This window comes from Acipenser ruthenus, chromosome 6 (assembly GCF_902713425.1).
Source record: "Acipenser ruthenus chromosome 6, fAciRut3.2 maternal haplotype, whole genome shotgun sequence".
Classification (NCBI taxonomy): Eukaryota; Metazoa; Chordata; class Actinopteri; order Acipenseriformes; family Acipenseridae; genus Acipenser; species Acipenser ruthenus.
In genome coordinates, this window is record NC_081194.1 from 57,761,612 (window position 1) to 57,783,561 (window position 21,950).

The 21,950-nt window shown below is 38.2% G+C and overlaps 1 protein-coding gene across 1 annotated transcript in view; it reads left to right on the forward strand.

Moving 5' to 3' along the window:
* The first annotated feature begins 879 nt into the window (after nucleotides 1–879).
* LOC117411110 (ALK tyrosine kinase receptor) overlaps nucleotides 880–21,950 on the forward strand; it is a 161,012-nt gene continuing 139,941 nt past the window's right edge. The window contains exon 1 of the mRNA XM_034018253.3: nucleotides 880–2,190. Coding sequence (XP_033874144.3) covers nucleotides 1,452–2,190 — 739 coding nt within the window. The 5' untranslated portion in view covers nucleotides 880–1,451. The remainder of the gene's footprint in view (nucleotides 2,191–21,950) is intronic.

Genomic DNA, 21,950 nt, shown 5'->3' on the forward strand with positions numbered 1-21,950 from the left:
CTATAGTAGAAAGACAGCCACCAAACAGCTATTAAGTTTAATACAAATTCATACAAAGACATTGTATATGAAGCTTGTTTTAGTTATTTTATTTACAAATATGAAATCTTGTTCTTACATTGTCAGCATACATAAAGACAAACGTCACTTGTGTGGTGTAACACTAACAGTGCACAGGCTCATAGCAACAAAACAAACCAAAAGAGTACTGTGGGAGAAAAGTAGCTAAACAGCTATCTAAGATAGTTGTTTTTTTTTTTTTTTTTATTTAATATTGTTTAATTGATACATAATTGTGTATATAGTATGCCAAACAAAAAAACACAGATGTCTCTAATGAAAACAATAGCACTCCTAATACACACCTTTAAAATAAATAAAGTTGTTACTTTTCCTGAGAGACCCTAAGGCAGTTTTTCTCCCGTGACAGCAGCGCAATCGTCAGAAGCGAAGACGGGGGAGTGTGTTGGTAATGATTCGCCCTCAATTGCCCAGGCATCTAATGATTTATTGAAAGTTATTAGGAGAAGAAACCCCTGCTCCACTTGTGTCACTGCAATTTATAATCTAATGTGGTGCAATAAAATGAACAAGCGAACTGAGACACTTTATCAGACCAGCCTTCACACCCACGTTCCGCTTCTTTGAAATATCAACACTGTGAAGACTCTTCTGGTCGTAAAATGACATTGTTATCATTTTAATTATTATTTATTAACCAAAGGATGTCTAATCTAATTCTTTGGCTGCTGACGAGTGAGTTGGCAGTGACGTTGTAGTGAGTTTACTCGCTTGCATGGGTGGATCACGGCACTGTTTAAGAGCGCACAGACATACACACACGCGCTCTGTAAGTACTGTACATACATATATGCAAACATATACAAATACGATGCAGTAGTAGCTTTAGATGAGCACGATTGCGCCAAACAGAATTGAAGATAATTCATTTTATAATTTGCTCACGACAAACACGAACAGATGCACACCTTTCAGAAACCAGGGGAGCAAAGTTGGCTTTTCTTCCTTTTATTTTTTAGCGCTGTTATTTTTAAAATGTAAGTTTGTGCTAAATAATATGCTTTAAATATCCGGACCTTGTATGATTATTTATTTTAAGAGAACCAGTTTAGTATTTGATTATGTTGCTGTGAATTTAATTTCAAACGAGTATGCAGTTAGGCTGACTGAAGGAGCACCTGACAGGAGGTGAGCGCACCAAGAGGTATGTTTCAACAAGCTTAAGGAGAAAACACGACAAGTAAGGGAATTCAGCTTGTCAAATGTACAAAAGGGGGAATGGCATCGGCAAGCTCTTTTGCAAATCTAACGCGAAAGCAAATATTAAGTTCAAACTAAAATAATCTAGTTTTATTTATTTATTTATTTATTTATTTATTTATTTAGAATTGTTGTTTTCTCTTTCGATAAGAGAAACTTCACTTTGTATCATGCAAAGTAGGCGATTATTTTTCATGATTTTAACAGCTGCGTTTTTAGCTGAGCTGGAGCTTACTTTCGAAAAATCACCCCCGGGTATTATTCGTAATAACAGAAAGACACCTAATACTGCTAATGGCAACACTAAAAAAGACGGCAATCAGACTTACATGTCTCGACTTAAGAGGAAAAATCTGGCTGTGGATTTTGCCGTCCCAGCTCTCTTCCGAACCTACTTGTCAGAGCTGATGAAGCGCCCATTGAACAGCGATTGTCAGACTTATAATTCGTGCTATACGGTTCGATCCAGCTTGAGAATGCGGTGCCAGCCTCTGCAAAGAACTGTCTGTACTTTACTGGAGACCGAATCCAGGGAGCCAAAAAGTATCGAGACAGACAACTCCACCGGCGCTGGACAGCTCCCCTATAAAAGCAAGCGGCCGCCGTCCAAGGTTCTGAATTTAGGTTTGAGCAAACCCAGCAAGAAATCTAACCAGATTGTGATTGAGATAGGGGAGACGGACGTCCGGACCGGTTGTGGTAGCTTGGCATCTGAAGAGGATGCCGCCGTAGCTTTTCTGAAGATGGACCTTTCTCGGGTGGTGGACAGCTGGTTGGGAGCCGAGGGGGGACGGCTGAGAGTCCGGCTTATGCCCGAGAGAAGAGCACAAGTCCCGGAGAGGGAGGATAGCTTTTCTGCAGCAATCAGGGCAGCAGATCCCCGTCTCTTTCTTCAAATAACTTCTCGTGGTAGGTAATGAGTCCTTGTTATTTATTTTTTATGTTGCGACTATAGAACTATACATAATATTTTGTTTTGATTTATGATTTGCTTGTCTTGGGAACCACACGAAAGTTGTATGTTAAGTTAGTTTTGGAAAGCTTTTTTTGTTTTCTTCAAAGTTTAAAGGGACATAATATGAATCCCTTTTTATTATTTATCAATCTATTATTTCGTTTTGTTTGTGATTGCTCTCTATCTCCCCCTCGCCTTCTCACTCTCTATTTAACAAGGCACACCATTCACAAAAATGTGTCTTATAGAAATGTATTTTACCAACAAAAACACCTCACTACAAACGAGCAGTGTATGCACCTCCAAATAAACTGCGTTTGGAAATCCCTCATGAGACATCCCTGCACTGTGCCTTGAATGAAAATGCTCAGGTGTTTCGTATTGATTCAACAGCAATAACAAGTCATACGGTAACAATGCGATTATGTCAATACTACAATATAAACGATTGTATATAAACATGTAGATAATTTATTGTGGAGAAAAAAGCACTGTGACTCTCTATATTTAACCAGGACTATTTTTGCATTCATAATTGCATTAATTGATTTATGCCTCTTCAAATGGCAGGGTGTTTCCTTCTTGTCGATATTAGTGTAGTCAAATCAACTGAATAGAACATTATCAATAGATACTGTGTTATCCCAGCTGGGTACTAGCTAGTAGCATACTTGTACTAACAGAAACAATCCCAAGACAACCCCCTCCTCTCATACCTCCGCTAATATATATATATATATATATTGCAGGAACAATACACTAATCACTAATTAAACTAATCACAAGCCCCGAAATTTTTATTTTTGGGGTTTTGTAACTTTATTGAGTGTGTTTCTACCATCTGGGGGGAAAAAAGACAATTTGGAGTAAATAGCTTTGAGAATGTAGCCCAAAATGATTATGATAAGCAGGACCTGACATTCAACGAATCTGTTATTAATGTAACTTTTAAGGTTGCTTTTTAATAGCATGTTAGTGCAAGTCATTTCTTTAAAGCCTATACTAGGAAAATGTAGAGAGCTATTATCAAACATATTAGATGAGTGTGGTGCATGATATACAAATTGCTATGCATATTGATTTACTTTAGGTTTGCCTTATATTCAAAAATGAAAACGTTATGACCAGAATACTTGAAAAAATGAATTGCATTTGGTTTTAATTCTATATCTTTAACGGAAGTCCTTTATTACTAAAGACATTTCCCTGATGCCTTTTTAGAGACATTATCCCAACTGTGGAATGAAGCCTTTGTGGGGAATATATATATATATATATATATATATATATATATATATATATATATATATATATATATATATATATATATATATATATATATAGTTATAATTGTTATTCACATTAAGATGAGACAATAGCATCACTTGGTGACAGGTGATGAACAGTCCAACTGTTACCTTTAATGATTACATCTTTTTTATTTGTTTCTTCGTCATTTTAAAAAGTAATCTAAAATTGTATCCAATGATGGCTGTTTTCTCATCCAAATGGTTACATGTTGCATGGTGTATTATAGTCTTCTATGCATCCAATTGTCATATATATTGTAACATAGAAAAGAGGCAAATCCTACCATTATAGAAAAATAGAAATAATGCATATTTGAATACATTTCTCATGAACTGCTTTAACAGAAAATTAGAAAATGGAACCAGAAGACATAACAAATTTAGTTTGTAAGTCTTGATGAATAAAAATCTGCCATCTTGTTGAGCAGATGGAGAATTTGTGGCTCTTGTTTTTGTTATATTGCAGGATATCTTGGATACCAGAGATAAACAAGTATTCAGTGAACACAGTTTTGCACCTGCTGACCCATATATAGAAAGACATGCACATGCTTCTCACTCTCCTAGTGCAGGAGGTGTCACAGTTTGGCAGTGTCTTGCAAAAACTCTCAAGCTGGTGTGAATATTCACAACATTTAGAGTGTTTTATTATATTGTATGAACTCATGCAATATATATATATTGTAGTGATCTTGTTTAATGCAGGCAGGCGCGTCACACAGGTCAAGACAATCCAGATATCAGCGGAGGGCGGGCGCGAACCCAGGACCTCTCACACTTAAGCATAGCACCGATACCGCTGTACAAAAGAGCCAGCTCCTTTGCAAGAAGTGTATATCGGGCTTATGTCTTCTTGTGTGATTACGTCACCTACCAGCCCTGCTGCTGCCTTCCCCCGTGCACGCTACACTGTCCCCTGCCAGTCTCAAGTCCGCCCCAGACTTGCTCACCAGGCTACAGTCCGATTAGTGCGTGCCGGGGTAAATGCATTCCCCTACTGCCACCAATTTAGCGATCTCAGTTAACGCAGGCAGGCACATCACACAGGGTGAGGCAATCCATACACAGACGGAGGGCGGGCATGAACCCAGGATCTCTCACACTAAAGCATAGCGCCGATACCGCTGTATAAAAGAGCTGGCTCCTTTGTAAGGAGCTTATATCAGGCTTATGTCTCGTGTGTGACTACGTCACCTATTCTTTTGTGAGAAGTGGCTTACCTTTAATCAGAATTTAATCAGTGTATTACAAAGATTCTTCATCTGTGGATGGGAGATCCCATTATTGATGTTTACTGTGACTCCCTCATGGAAAATGCAGTTTGGCTCGAAGATTGCATGCAGAAAGCCTGTTGCAGAGGTATTTTGAAGTGTGTGTTTCTCTTAGATTTACCTGATTTTCACTGGTGGGTTTTCTTTATGAAGTACACACTAGAGAAGTGTGGAGATGTGCTACTGCTTCACAGTTTGACAGCTCCCCACTGGGGTAGCGCTCTGTTGCTGGTATTAATGAGCGTGTGTTTCCCATATCACACAGTTGTGTGATATGCGAAATATCAACTGGATGAGCCCACTGAAAAACATTGCTTACCAGTAAATATAATACAATATGTTGAGGTCACCGTCTGGCAGTGATGTAGTCAAGCCGGAACACGCCAGAATTCCGTTCTGGTACTTTTTTTCTATAGGCAGAACCTTGACTAAGAATTAACTTAAGAATCTTTGCCAATTTGTTATGAAAATGCTTATGTGGCGCCCAACCACTCTATTTTCAGTGCCTGGGCACCAATGAAGCCATCTCTTTTCCTTAGGGAAGTCAAATTAGTCTTTCTGCGTCTTGCCACTAGGAAAAAAAAAGTCCCTGGTTCCCTACATACCAGTCTTGATGGTACACTCCGAATCAGAGTCTCTGATAACCTGTGCACATTTTAAACGTTGCAGTCAGGAGTCCACACATCTCCAGCACAATGATCTGAGTCAATCAGTCATCCTTGTGATGCAATGAAGAGAACATTAGGAACATCTATTACAAACTAGTACAGTACTACTTTAAGAAGGCTAACAATTTTTTTCGTAAAAATGTTGATGAAGACGACAGCACACGTGTATACTAGTGGACATAAACACGGGTTTAAAGCTGCTTTGTATATCGGTCAGTGCAGAGACCCAGAGATTGGTATGAAGGACTGCCCTTGCAACTGGCTTAGTATGGCACTTTGTGATCTGGAGGTAACATTGTAAATGTGCAGGGAAAAAAGGTGTATAATATAAGCTATGATTTGGTGGGGGAGGAATGAGATGCCGGCGGGCTGGAATGTGTGTCCATGTTTTTCCTGTGTCTTTGACTTAGCTGGGAGAGGGTAATCAAGAGCAGCCCTAGGATTTTTTTTTTTTTTTTTTTGCAATGCCCCACCAAATTTTGGAAGTAATCAGCCAACAACCACACTTAGATTTAATATATATATATATATATATATATTACAAAAGCATAAATAAGTGCTACACATTTGTTTAAAATAAAAAAAAAAGTTTTTTTTCTCACAATTTACAGTTCCAGAAGAGCTGAGTTTTTTTTATCTGATTAGATTCATTAGATTCGGTTTTTTTATCTGATTAGATTCATTGCGGCAGGTCCAGGGGGAAAAATATATATTCAGAATGTGTACAATTACATTGTTCAGAACTGTCAGCAAAAATAAATTTAAAAGCAATTCTAATTGAACTGGCACAGTTCTTAAATTGGTGACTAGTAAAAAATAACTGAACGTTTGTGTGATTCATAAATTGTATTGGATGCTGATCTCCAGAAAAAAGACGGGGGGGGGGGCGGGGGCAGGGGGGAGGTAGGACGTGATATACTATACAGGGCATCATGGTGATTTGGTGATTGAAGTTCTGCCAAGGTGATGACCTCATAATTGAAAGGAAAAGAAAAAAAACATTTGTGATAAAAATAGCCAAATAACCAAACCACCAAAGACAACATTTACCCACTCTAGATGTTTAATGTTACCTCAAGTTCAATGTACAAATAAAACGGGAATTCATATAATTTGTTCAAGAAAAATCTATATTTGAATTGGTGTTCTGGTACTTTCAAATTTAGGACTACACTGCCATCTGAATTCTTGTGTTCCATCAGTGTTATGCCACAAATAATGAGAACTGACCAAATCATTTCCCAAAGGTTGAGTGGAGTAAAAGGTCATTCTGCATGAGTAGTTTTGGTTCTGTTTTCTTGAATTGTATTCTTGTATTATTTATAAAGGACCCTGCAGCATTCCTCTGTGTGTTCCAGAATAACAGATGTAGAATATCTTTCAAACCGTATAACAGACACCAGTGTCACGGTACAATGTTGGCAGAAATATGATTAATTCTGAAACAGTAAACCCGGACCATAGATATGGCTTCTTGGTTTGATTGTGACAAAAATAAAACTATGAAATATTTTCATGCAATAGATTATACATCATGTGGTGCAGTAGAAATAAAAAATATATGCTCTCACTGCACTGACATAATAGTCCTCTAAGTTCTGCTATTGTATTCTTAAATAGCCAAACAACATCTATGGCACAATGGTGTTAACTTGCTGTTATGAGGGAACTGCTTCTAAGCCACTCAAAATACAACCCATAAAGAGTGGTTCATATCCTTTACTGCTCTCTGTTGTACTGCGATGGTGTGGGGGAGAGGAGGGCCAATGTGAGGATTTTTCTTGAACAAATTATATGAATTCCCGTTTTATTTGTACATTGAACTTGAGGTAACATTAAATAGGTAATGCCTTTTAGGCTACTCCTCCTTGATCGGTGCTGCCAGTTTGGTGTTTTTCCAGCCAAATTTGACTTGTTTTGAAAGCATCTAGAGTGGGTAAATGTTGTCTTTGGTGGTTTGGTTATTTGGCTATTTTTATCACAAATGTTTTTTTTTCTTTTCCTTTCAATTATGAGGTCATCACCTTGGCAAAACTTCAATCACCATGATGCCCTGTATAGTATATCACATATACACACTCACCTAAACTCCCTAACCAAACAAAGGATTTCTCCCCTTTTTACACATGTGGCCATCCAGCCCCGTTTACTCCAAATTACTCTCTGAGACATTGTTTTACCACAATTTGGCTGTTAATGAAATGAAAAGAGTAGCCAACTAGCCATCATCATTTATTCTAATAAGCTTAACTGTTACACTCTGCCAGCATAAGTTTTAAAATGCACTGTCTACAGCATTAATATAGCATTTGAATTTAAATGACCTCATGCACTAAACGTCAGTAAATTACCAGAATTAGTGCGTGGCAGGGGGAAGCCACACCGTGCGCATAAATGAACCAGTGGTCTCGCTATTCACTAAGCTAATTATATGCACAAATAAAGCGAGCTAAATGATACATTCTGCACATTCTGCACAAGGTTAGCAAACACTTTATTATAGTATGTAAAGAAAAGGTAAATACGGTTCTGAGTTTGACACAGTGAGCATGGGGGATGTCTTGCTTGAGACAGTCAAAGCGGAGAAAGTAATTGTTAATGGAACATTTATGTTTAACTTTTCAAATCAAATAAATATGTGTTTGTGCAACTTGATCTCCCTCTGACTTATTTTGTAATATTAATCAGAAGTTAGCGAAACACTCACTCAGTCAATTAAAACTTCACTATATACATTTCAAGAAGTGTTTGGCGAAATGTCACTTTTTTAATGTTAAAAAAGTGATGTCGTTTGATTACATGTATTTATGACTGCACCTCATCTCTCACTCTGTACAGTCATTAATTTGACCTTTACAGTTTCCATAATTTTATTGTGTATATTTTAAAGCTATTTCACATGCACATGGTGACTATATATTTATATAAATATATTAACAATCTTTAAAAACTTTTGCTGGAGTCGTTTAAAATGTCATCTGTGTTGGCTGTAAAAAAAAGTAACAAGCAGACAAAATAGATTTTTTAAAAACAACCTTGAATGACATAGACAGCAACATTTTTGAGTTTTGTAAATCTTATGTTGACACATTAATTACAGTGACCGTGTAATTACATTAATTACTCATTCAAACGTGTTGACATTACATGTTTCTCCATGTTCTGTGCTCTTTTTAAACAATCCTGTGATTGTGACCTGCTTATTCGGTAATTGTTTAGCCTGAACTTCAAGTTTGATTTTCTTGTTTTTGTGTACTGCGCTGTCAAGATGCTTGTCAATAGTACCTTTTCATAGATGATCCAAAGACACATTACAAGTTGAGCAAAACACAATTCCACCATCTGCATGCAGCGTCCCCTTTTCGTAGCTCTGAACGCGATCTTCTGTTGAAATTAATTTAGCTTTTTTTGATTGGTCAGCTGTCTGCATTTTTAATGTTAATCATACATTGCAAACTAATGCATCAACAATATCTAAACAACCATTTTAAACGTCCTGCTGCCATTTTATTTCCACGCTTTCAATTTTCCTCCAGCATGGATCACCAGGATATCAGGTTCAGAAACAGGAGAAATGAAAATTATATCATAAACACATTTTTTAAAAAGGTGCCATCTCAGTCCCCTCCATCTGAACCAGCGGACAGAGGTGCTTGGCAGCTGTAGAGCCCGAGTGTTCTCCTGGCACGTTGCTCCCCCCAGTGCACAAAAATGTGCTCAATAATCCAGACAGAGGTAGCTGTGAAGAACCAACAAGATATTTGATGTTATTTACAGTAGGTTGATTGCAACAATTACAGACTAAAACAAAACACAGCACACTTATTAGGAAAAGTGTACCTACATGAAACCAACCAAGTGTACGTTTAATAGATCATATGTGTAAAATGTGTGTAAAATGTTGTGTATTTGATGCTTAACATTTGGTAACTTTACAGTATGTAGTCAGAATCAGATAATCTGGTTGCAAAATATTTTAAGATATACGTTTACAAAATTGTATTTTAAGTCTTACTGTATTTTGTACATAACATGTATTTTGTAAATAACATACTAATTACTGATTCATCCCATACACAAAATAATGCATTTATGTATTTTTATGTATTTTACTTTAATATTTGTAACATGAACAACTTCAATTCAGTACCCAGGGTACCCATGTACTATGTAGAAAGATGGCAATCACACATTAAATACAGTTTGACAATTAAAGTTCAGACAGAGAATGCCGATCATGACACGAACCTCCCCTTTAAATTTTGAATGTCGCGCATGCACAGAAAGGCAAGAAGCAACTTTTTTTCTGTGACACCGGCTTTGAATATGATGTCCCTTTTTATTGGAGGTAGGGTACTAGTGATGAAATGCATTTAATCCTGTGACGTTCTCCATCACAATACCATTCTGTACCAGTGGCGGTTGGTGACTTGTAAGTCAGAAAAGGCACAACAACAAACCCATTGTTTCATCTCACCAATCTGCCATGCAAAAAGAAGCCATACTTTGTACATGTGAGAATTTTTTTTTATTTTTTTTATTTTCATTATGTCTCAATCCTAAAATTCTAAGTGATGAAAAAGTTGTGTGTATCTATATATATATATATATATATATATATATATATATAAATCGGTAATAGCAAAATTATGACCATGCTTGTTACAAATACTCGTTTGTGCTCAGATTCAGGCACATCCCCAAATAACTAAAATGTTATTTGCAGTAATTTCCTCATAGTAATGCAGTGTATTTACCATGGGGATTTACCATACCTATCTGTGCTTTCTCATTATGCTTCACTAGACTTTAATGTGTAACCTGTAGCTGGAGAAGTCGAGATAATGAGAGAGGGTGGGGGGAGTGAACGATTGTTAAATTGGATTACCTCAGGCAGTTTTATTTATTTTACATGAAAGCACCCTTGAAGAGTTTTTACATTCAAAAAGCTTCTACAGAGACATCACCCAAAGTTGCATTAATTTTAATTTATTATAGCACGAAACAACTGGCATTAAAGATAAAAAACAGAAGCTAGAAATACCTGACTAAGTGCCACAGTTCTTGGTACTGTATGGTTGATTTAAAAAAAAATCTCACGTACTGCATAACACAAGTGATTCACTTACATAAAATAAAAATGTATGACATCAAAATTGAGTTCTAGTTGATGGATGCAGTGAACACATTTGGATAGGTGTTTTTATATTGTCAGAATTCCCACCAGTTAACAGGTATGCATTTTTGGCAACACAAATATTCAGTGCATTTTCTTTATTTCCATGGCATGTGCTCTGTTAAATTTAGTTGAAAAATAATTAACTACAATTAGCAAGCAAAGTAGATAAAGACTAAATGAGACTGCTAACACTGAGTACTCAAAAACAGCCACTCTAGAAATGTAATCAGTCTACTTAAATGGCAGTGGAGCTGATGAGATACAACCTTTACCTCCCGATGCTCTGTAAATAGACCTGATAAACTCAAAAGCAGTGGTTCAGCGCGCACATATTGCTGATATTTGATCTGCTTTGAATCTAAACCCTCATGTTCCAGGTGAAGTTCTGAATTGAAGGAGATAAGGCTCTGCTGTGAAGAATATCTGATGTATTTAATGATGTGCCAGGAGCGGGGAAAGATACTTGAATTTATAACATGGCAGGTGTCTTTGGATTAATGCCAAAGATGTGATGAATGTGCATGAGTCACAGATTGCTTTTAGTTGTTTATTTATTCAACAATTTCTTGACTACCTGACTGTTTCAGTTATGATTGTGACAATGAAGAGGTGCTTCAGCTCACGTTAAGGCAGCTGTGATGTGATAGGGGCTGATATTCCAGCTTCTACCACAAGAGAGAGCTTTATTCTGTTATAAAATGAATTCATTTCACTTTTCTATGGATTCAATTGATGGGGTCCTCAGTCAGGATGCCTCATATCATGGGGTGTCACATAAGGAATGGGAACCCCTGTGTGACAGGTTGGACCATTGTCAGGCAGACAACAAAATATGTTTAAGCGCTGGGTACTCAGTTTTATTTATGTCTGTTCGGCATCATTAAAACACAGAACACTGACCAGTGAATCTTTTTCTAAAGACTAATTTTTCAAGGTAGTTTCCAAATTTTCTCTTACATTAAACAGTGCTTTGAAAATCAGCTTGTAACCCTCTTTAATCAGCTGAAAAAGATTTCATGGCTGCTGTGTTTTCATTTTTTTCAAATGCTTTGTGAACCCATTACATGAGCTTTGTGCCCCTATATGCAATGCTAGCAATTGTCTCGTTGCACAGAGTTGTGTTAACTCTCTGAATGTCCTTGGCTGCTTAATTTCAGGGCCCATAGTGACAGTTTGCTGAAGGGGGGGGGGGGATCAGAGCAGCCTGCAATGCTAATGTATTGAGATGAGTTAGTTAAGATTGGGATTCCAGACCATTAATTAAACCTCAATCTTTCTGATGTGGGAAACAGCTGGGCAGCCATATGAATGCAATGAACAACAAGCTTGTTAGTATCAATTTATTTATATGTGTAAATAAGCAGGCCCCCAAATGAATAAACAGCCAAGACCTTGTTGAGGGCTTTTTATACAGGTGAGGGAGATTATTTTTCTAAGTTACACACAATCAGCCCCAAAATATAGACATCATGCCACAAGTGTTTTCAGCAAAAAAAAGTAACTATTGTTGACATAGGATGTGATTCACATCGGTGCTGGAGCTTAAAAGGCTGTGATTTCTTTAGTTGAAAAAAATGTGGCCACAGACCTGTAAAGAAAAGAATAAAACAAAGTGTATGTATGCACTGTGAAAGGGGGGTTATGGGCATCCTCAGACAAATGGAGAGAGACAAGGGACTGCCGCAACAAACGGCAAACAGGCGCTCAAAAGGTAATTACAATTTATTAATTTACTTAATTCATTTTAGGTAGCCGCTGCTATGGTACCAGCAATGGTAGCTCCTAGGACAGGGTCAAGAAGGAGCAACCTTGTGACTGTACCAGCGATGGCAGGAATACACAAACACATCTGTAAACAAAAGAAATACAAAAATGCAAAAGAAAAACACAGCTAAGTTGCCTATAGATAGCAAAACGCTGCTCCCACTAAAAAAAAAGGAGGTCCCGCATCAGCCGCTCAACCAGGACACCCACCTGCCTGTCAGGGATCTGCTGCCGGCCATGTTGACCCTGTTACACACACATACAACCTTTTTTTGCAGTCTGGAATATTTTAAAAGACAAAGTTATTAAGCATAGATAATATGAAATCACAGTACGAGTTTGTAGGACACACCAATTTGGAATCCCCATAAGAGTAAGTGGGACAGTCTGTTCCACTGTCATATAATACTGCTTAAAGGACAGAAAGAGAAATTGAGTTTTCTGTGAGCTTCATGGCCTCTATTAAAGAATAATGCTATTGCTAGTGTTGTTATGATATTTTTATTGTTTATTTATTTGTTTTAAATACTAACAATCATAGATGTATCCAGGCATTTAGAGATTAGCATACTATTCAATTATTCCTTTTATAGAGAATTAAAGAGTTAGAACATCCAAATAGATTCTGTTTTTCCTTCCTTTAGAACATTCGACCTATGTGATTCATATTTATGACAATGTTGTAAAAAAAGATTTTTAGAGTATTAAGTTACAGGTGGATTCGGACTTGGACTCGAGTCACGGCTGCAAAAGACTCGGCGCCGACTCAGACTCGACCTTAAGAAGAACATAAGAAGAGCATAAGAAAGTTTACAAACGAGAGGAGGCCATTCACCCCATCTCGCTCATTTGGTTGTTAGTAGCTTATTGATCCCAGAATCTCATCAAGCAGCTTCTTGAAGGATCCCAGGGTGTCAGCTTCAACAACATTACTGGGGAGCTGGTTCCAGACCCTCACAATTCTCTGTGTAAAAAAGTGCCTCCTATTTTCTGTTCTGAATGCCTATCTAATCTCCATTTGTGACCCCTGGTCCTTGTTTCTTTTTTCAGGTCAAAAAAGTCCCCTGGGTCGACATTGTCTATACCTTTTAGGATTTTGAATGCTTGAATCAGATCATCGCGTAGTCCTCTTTGTTCAAGACTGAATAGATTCAATTATTTTAGCCTGTCTGCATACGAAATGCCTTTTAAACCCAGGATAATTCTGGTTGCTCTTTCTAGAGCAACAAAATCCTTTTTGTAACTAGATGACCAGAACTGAACACAATATTCTAGGTGAGGTCTTACTAATGCATTGTGTGACTTGGACTCGGACTCGGACATTCGGGCTTCATGGGCTAAGTCGAAATACAAAATTCCCTTGACAAAACGGCGCCGGCTCTATAGTCCAGATCACGGCTTCTATCAAAGTGAAAAACAAAGTGCACAAACTTTAACTTGAAGCTTATCTATAAACTTCAGGTACATTCAGACAGTATTCCAATTCCAATTCCAAAAGAAGAGAAGATAGTGGCAGACAAGTTGAAAAAGGCATGCGAATAGAATAATCTAGCTAGAAAAAAATAATCGAAATCATCTTTTTTGCATTTTTATTTTTTATTATTTGTGCATTTTTCTTGAGGGATATCAGACAATGTCCGTTAGGGAAACTGTTCCCCCACTACGACCACTAGTTTAATGAAAATTGATTTGAGTTTGTTTCACAGACTCGGACTCGGACTTGAGACTCGAATCAAGGAGTCGAATTATAGGGATTCAGGACTCGGAACTCGGACTCTGGGTTTGAGGACTCGATTACAAGTCTGGTACACACAAACTTAATCCTTTGCGGTCCTATGTCGGAACTGGCCCAACATTGCAATTATTCCTATCCGGTCCAATGTCGGACCATGCCGAGAGGGAGCGGCAGGAGCCGAGACAAGCCGTGTAACCGTGTAACAAATTTTTTATTTTTTTTTGGTTCCTGGGTAGTAAGTGTTATTTCCTAATTGCTTATGCCTCAAAAGTATAGAAAATGGCTATTATTCCCCACAAACTTTGCTTTTGTGACCAGGACAGTGATATTTTGAAATTTACCTATTTTCCAGAACATTCCAGATAGATTCAGTGCTGAGTAAACTTGCAGTAACTTCTAGAACTTTCTAGAACTTTCCAGTAATATAAATAGTAGTATAAATACAGGGGCCTTAAGCCCACCAGTTCAATTTAGTTCCAGCTGCCTAAGTGGATACATATCTGCATTTTTCTGAGATGGCATCAAGGTCATAGGAGACTTCAAAATGGTGGCATTCCTGATGGGTCTCCAAGGCGGTTTTACCAAGTTTCCCTGCTATCTTTGCCTTTGGGACAGCAGGGACACCAAGGCGCACTACCACAGGCGGGACTGGCCACAGCGGACCGAGTTCTCTGTGGGGAGGAACAACATCAAGTGGGAGCCACTGGTGGACCCCCGGAAGGTGCTGATGCAACCACTACACATACAATTGGGCCTTATGAAACAATTTGTCAGAGCTCTAGATAAGGAGTCGGCAGCCTTCAAGTACCTTCAAGACTTCTTCCCTAAGCTGTCTGAGGCAAAGGTCAAAGCCGGTGTCTTCGTCGGACCACAGATAAAGAAGATCCTGGAGTGCAATGAATTCCCCAAGAAGCTCACTAGTAAGGAGAAAGCGGCTTGGAACAGCTTTGTCGCAGTGGTTCGGGGCTTCCTAGGCAATCACAAGGCCGAAAACTATGTGGAGCTGGTTGAGACTCTGGTGAAGAACTACGGCACAATGAGCTGTAGGATGTCCATCAAAGTCCATATCCTTGATGCTCATCTTGATAAATGCAAGGAGAACATGGGAGCTTACTCGGAGCAGCAAGGCGAGTGCTTCCACCAGGATATGCTGGACTTTGAACGCCGCTACCAAGGACAGTATAACGAGAACATGATGGGAGACAACATTTGGGGGCTGATTCGTGAAAGTGATTTACAGTATAATTGTAAATCTCGAAAATCTACTCACTTCTAAATCTTTTGTAGTCATTTTTGTACTACTTTAGTATAAATACATGTTAATTTGGATTCATATGTTGTTTTTTTCTGACTTTATGTGAACAAAAAGACACAAATTCGCCCGTTTTCTCATTGGAAATAGGTAAATTTCAAAATACCACTGTCTGGTCACAAAAGCAAAGTTTGTGGGGAATAATAGCCATTTTCTATACTTTTGAGGCATAAGCAATTAGGAAATAACACTTACTACCCAGGAACAAAAATTGTGTTACATCGTGTATGCAGGGCCTTTTAAACCCGTTGGACTGTGGAAAAAAAATACTTTTAAACAGCACGTCTAAAATTAACTGCACGTGTGAAAATAGATTTGACCCGACGCGCCTGACACACACTTAATAAATGGACTGCAGAGGGATAAATATAGATTTGCTCAGATTCTTATATTCTCGTTGATACATCATTGTCACACATTCACACAATCATACACACCCACACTCTGTCAAGTATTAAATATGAAAAATCTCCATCTCGTAGTTAAACTTTTTAATCAAACAGGCTTTCTAACTTTAAAGTTTCTTTCTTTTCTTTATCATCAAAGTCAAATCTTCAAAGTCCCTGCATGAATCTTCCCTACTGTAGGCAGAGAGAAACACAAAAACATATTATATAAATGTGCTGTACATCTGAGTCTTAAACAGTAAAATGATTTCAGTGGGCCAGCCTGAAGAATATAAAACATTGTAAATCACACTTTACATGCACTTGTCATTAATAGTACACCTTTAAAACAGAAGATAAAAGTCACATACATACAAAAGCAGAGGATTTTATAATCACTCTGTGCTTTTTGTTTTTCTCTCTTCCATGTCAATTCTGAGATACAGATTGCAGTCAACAAGCCCTAAACAGAAATGGAAGACATCTTACTCCTAGTTGTCTTAGAAAACTAGATATAGCATATTTTTTTCAAGATACCCATGCACACTGAATGCTTAAACATGGTTTTGAAGACAAAGTTTGCATGGCATGGAGCGTTCTTTTTTAAGTAAGTGTGCAAAGTACCATAGCTCTATACCAGTGGTTCTCAAACTTTGTCATAGTGAGCCTCCCTGAGCTATGAAAAAACAATATAACAAACTGAAAATCCTATATGTTGCAAAAAAATGAATAAAAAAGTAGAAGGGATTTGATCAATATAGAGCAGTATCAGTTTCAGAAGTATTAATTCAAAAACAGTACAAATGGAAGCAGCTAAAATCTTTTTCTTTTTTGTCCTGTTAGTTTTCTTCTCAGTGGGTTTTAATGTAACTTCAAAAATGCCGCTTTTGTATTATTATGTGTATACTGTTATTTAAATGGTCTGACTGTGGCAGTTGTATGTGTGACACGCTATACAAATTATTGTGGTTTGTTCTTTTTTTCTGCTATGTATTGTACAGTGCTTTGCGATACTTTTGTATAAAAACCTCTATATAAATGCAATAAATAAATTTAAAAATAAACTAATTGCGCTTCCTGTGAAAAAAGTTTAAGGGTTTAGATACTAAGGTAGGGTTGTCGTGTTTCGAGATGCCGGTGTAGCTTGCAGGGCTGCATGCTGTGGTTTGCCAGTATTTCGCCACACATTTGAGGCCTCGATTCACCGCTGGACCCGCTCCATATAAAGCACAGTTTTAAATATGCTTCGTCATATTTTCGGCTTCTGCATTTTGCTGGAACCTCCGCTCCTGCCCTCACTTTGGTTTGTGTTGTACGTTTTTTTCCCTTTGTCACAAAACGATCCATTTCTCATTAAAGCGGTTTCTCACTGAAAGCGAGCTGCTGATACTGTTTTTATGTTTACTTGGGGGGGGGGGGGGGGGCGACCACGTAACATACGTAACGTACGTGTGACGTATCACAGTTGCTAAGGAGCATTAGCACGTTAAACAAAAGCTTTTTGCGTTATTTTATTTTAGTTATTTTTAAATATAATACATTTAAAATATATAATAATTTGTAACTTTTTTCAAATCATCCAACCTCTCCAAAAAAAAAAAAGGACACACAGCTTGCACCTCCCTTGACACTTTGCGACGCTTCCCTTGGGAGGCACGCCCCATACTGTACATCTGATCAAGTGACACTTTCCTTTACGCAGTGCAGCTGGAGATACAGTACTCTGTGTCCTGTTGATATGCAGTGCCTTTTAAACCTGTTTTACTGTGAAAAAAATACTTTTAAGCAGCGTGTGTAAAATAAACAGCGCGTGTGAAAATAAATTGGACCTGACACGCCTGAGACGCGCTGAATAAATGAGAAAGAGTTTTCAGAAAACTACACCTAGAATATTAGTATTCCAAAAACTAACATAATTTCTGTCATGTAAACACACTTTTCAGAAAACTTAGTTTTAATAGTGTACTTCACATGTGCAAAACTTTGATATAATTTCCGCACATGTGATTATTAAAGCAACTATATCCCTGTTTCTCAGAAAAGAAAAAAACACAGCGGCCATAATGATAATGATAATGAAACTTTTTGGACACACAGAGACAAGACTTAGTACCTGAACAGTGGGAGCTGGAAGAACAAGTTTTGTTTTGTTACATTCCTATTTCAGTGTCCATATATCAAAATGTTAGGGACTTTGCCCTGGCTAGTAGCACTCATGTCCCAATTGGCTAATGCTGGGTCACATGACCAACAATACAGTAGTACATTTTGTAAATATTACAGCCCAACAACTTACTTTTTTGATCGTAAAAAGGTCAATAAAACACGATCAAAAAAGAAACAATACATGAGGAGAAAGGAAAGTATGATAACTATTTTTTTTATCAGTTTTGCTTGTCAAAGGGTAAGGGTGGAAATAAAAAGCAGACTAAACGATGCACATAATGGGAACCTGTGGCAAAGAGGTTAGTAGTGCGCAGGTGTGTAAGTGATGCAGTGCTTCAAACAATGACAGACAACAAAGGTCACGGTCCAAACAGTTCTTTAATTTTCCTTAACACGGTTTGGCACCGTTAAATAATAATACTGGCTTTACACAGGGTTCAGTCCCGAAATAATAATACAATAACAATAACACTCAACACAGACATGGCCATGTCTCCAGACAGTGGGTGCTCTTGTGCAGGTGTGGTAAAAGACAACAATAGTGATGCAGCAGTGCAGTGTAGTCCGGGCTTATGCTGGCCTGTAGTGACAGCTCCCAGTATGTATTAGCCATCTAACAAGAACAAACAGTAACAGTAAGACAGACAAACAAATAAAACACTAAACATTCATGATCGGTTTTTACTTCCATTTCTTTACCAGTCCTTTCAATAACCATAACCAAGGAACAGATTGCATCATCACATCCCCTGAAATACCCTTAGTAACACCACCTGCGATAGCTAGTTCAATCACGTATCCTCCAATCCATGACTGACATATCGCGTACCGCATTAGGGCGATGACTTCTGGCATTGTGACTCCGCCCCCTTCCTGAATGGCTGGCTTCCGACTGACCCTGGAATGATTTGCCAAACCATCCAGTACGGGGCACACTGTTCCTTTTATACAGCGCCCTCACAGATCAGGAGGGAGATTGTTGACTAGGATTCATTCGCTGTCTGTCACAGAACCGCTTAATGATTCTGGATTATATAATATGTAGTCTAAGGGATGCTTTACTATGTTGTGTTGTATTTCTTTGTCTGAAACAAAAAAAATCAATGAAAGAATTACAAATGAATGTCAGATTTCAGTCACCGATCAGTTTACAAAGATCCATTTGTTTAGTTATGGTTACAGTTATATTTTAGCCATGGAAGAAGTCTTGGAAAGGTCTTTGAAGCCACATACGGAGACAGGCTCGTACAAGAGGCCAAGAGATTTCTCTGGAGCCAAACCCACTCCAGCTGGGGAGGAGTTTGATAATTGGATAGAGCAAGCCACTCAAATGGTCCAAGAGTGTGATTGTTACAATAAAGAAAAGAGAAGAAGGATTGGGCAGAGCTTAAAGGGAGTAGCCTGAGACATTATACAGGCTGTGAAAGATATAAACCTGTGAGCCAATCCCACAGAATACCTGCAAGCTTTAGAAACTACTTTCAGATCCACTGAAAGTGAGGAAGACCTTTTCTATAGGTTCAGAACTACTCGTCAACAGGAAGCAGAGAAACCTTCAGACTTCCTTCGAAGAATGGAGAAGTTATTGAATTGAGTACAGCGGAAAAGAAGACATTGAGCCCCGCAGAGTTGATCATGCAGCTGTATCAGCTCATACATGATGCTCCCAGTGCAGAGATGATTTTGAGATTGAAAGAAAGAAGGGACCATCCCCTCGCCTTTCTCCCACTTCTAAATGAGATACGAGTGGAAGAAGAGCAGGAAGCAGCTCGTCAAGCCCTCAACGTACCTCTAAGAAAGTTTGCACTAGTGATTTATCTGTAGACAATTGCTCCAGTGTCTGGGAGTTACGACAGCAGATTAAGGATCTCCAAGAGGGGTTTGTCAGCATGATGGCGAGTGGCATGCTGCAGAGTGGTGTTGCAATTGGTCCCGGTGTCATCAAAGGAAGGTTAACTCTGACCACAGCAGCCTGTTCCTCCTGGAGGTAAGCCTGGAGCTATGAGGTGTTCTACCAAAGACACAGAATCCTACTTTTGTTACCTCTGTGGTGAGGACAGTCACATTTCAGTCTGTTGCCGTGAACCAGAGAATTTACAGAAAGTGGTCCAGAAGTTTATCCTAGACAGTGTAAGGTTTGTTTTCTTGTGTTGTCCAGTGGTTAAAGAAACGGGCTTGTAACCAGGAGGTCCCCGGTTCAAATCCCACCTCAGCCACTTAGTCATTGTGTTACCCTGAGCAAGTCACTTAACCTCCTTGTGCTCCGTCTTTCGGGTGAGATGTAATTGTAAGTGACTCTGCAGCTGATGCATAGTTCACACACCCTAGTCTCTGTAAGTCGCCTTGGATAAAGGCGTCTGCTAAATAAACAAATAATAATTAGAAAAAAACGACAATATCAAGCGTTTTACACAAATCAGATCTAAGTATAATGGTCTCAGTTCCCACAGGAGAGATTAAATTGAGCAGACCCTGTCCTTATGGATTACAAGGCTGAAGCAATGCCAGTGCTTCTAGTTAAATCTGTGCTTGCCTTGGTCCCAGTTTCATGTCATTGTTATTAATATTTAAAATATTATTAATATTTTATAATATCCACAGCTTGCCTCTGTGTTTATACTGTCATGAATTATAAATAATGACTCTGGATTTGAACCAAATAAATAACTTTGTTTGCAAAGGTTGTTTGTCATATTAACTGTTCTTACAGCACAAGATGTATTTGTAAAGTAGAATATATTTAGATTTTTATTGGTCCTCAATAAATGTAAGACAATACATTTTACTGGAACAATATAGTTATCTGTAGGTGATATAGTGGAAGCGTACATGCACATGTACTGTATATCACACTTTAGAGTTTGACATTTAACTAGAGACTCACCAAATCAGTTGTGATGACTCTTGGTTATTACATTCTTTAGCAATAGGTATTAAGAGTATTGAATCTGGGCATACGGTACATGGAGAAGTCTGTCTGCATGTATGTACTGTATGAAGATGTCACAATTTCATTGTTACTTATATCTAGGGAGCCACGTATCCTGTGTTGAAAAAAAACATAGTTATTAAACTCTTTACAAAAAAGCCTTACTGACACTCTTCTTTGGTTGTATGTGGTTTTGTTCATGTGTGATAACCAGATATATTTATTCTACCTAAGTGAAGTTATAACACTTACTTTCAGGAGTAGGACTGCCCCTCGCATTACGTCATCCAATTCTGGCCTATCAGAGCAATATATAGACTGTTAACTTACCCCTCTATTGCATTTGATTTATTCTCATCCCTCTTCCTGCCCCAACTCCACCCTTATAGCTACCCAGCCAAGCGGGGTTGAGGGAATTGGTATAGAGCTATACTATTTGTATATGGGCTAGACAGGGCTAGTTACAGTAGCCTCATGGTATTAGCGTCTACTGGCTGTACAGAGTGCAATGGCTGGACTGGCATAGGATCGGGAAGCTTGTGAGGAATGAGAGGGGCATTCCAATTGTCAGTTCTATAGCCATCCTATAACACCTTCCCACCTCATCTCCCCAGTCCTGTCAAATTGCATCTTAAAACAACTGGGGAGAAAACTATGTTCAAGGAGCAGCTTGTTAGGCTTTAAATGGGCAATTATTTTAGGACTCCAGAAGGTCATCTGATGAAACACACTGCAATTTGTCACCATATGATTTTCTGTAGCCATCTTTAATCAAGTCCAATGGATCACTGTCAGTCCTGCAGAAAACAAAAGCTGGCTGCTCATTATGTTTAATGAGAAGATTCTCCCTGAGAGTCCATCTTCTTTTGGAGTAAGAGTAGCTTTTGGAAAGACACCCAACTGATTGCTCCCATCATTAAAAAATATGATGGAGAAACGTATGCAAAATATCAGTCCATACAACTAGTTTCACAGAACCTGATTATCACTAATA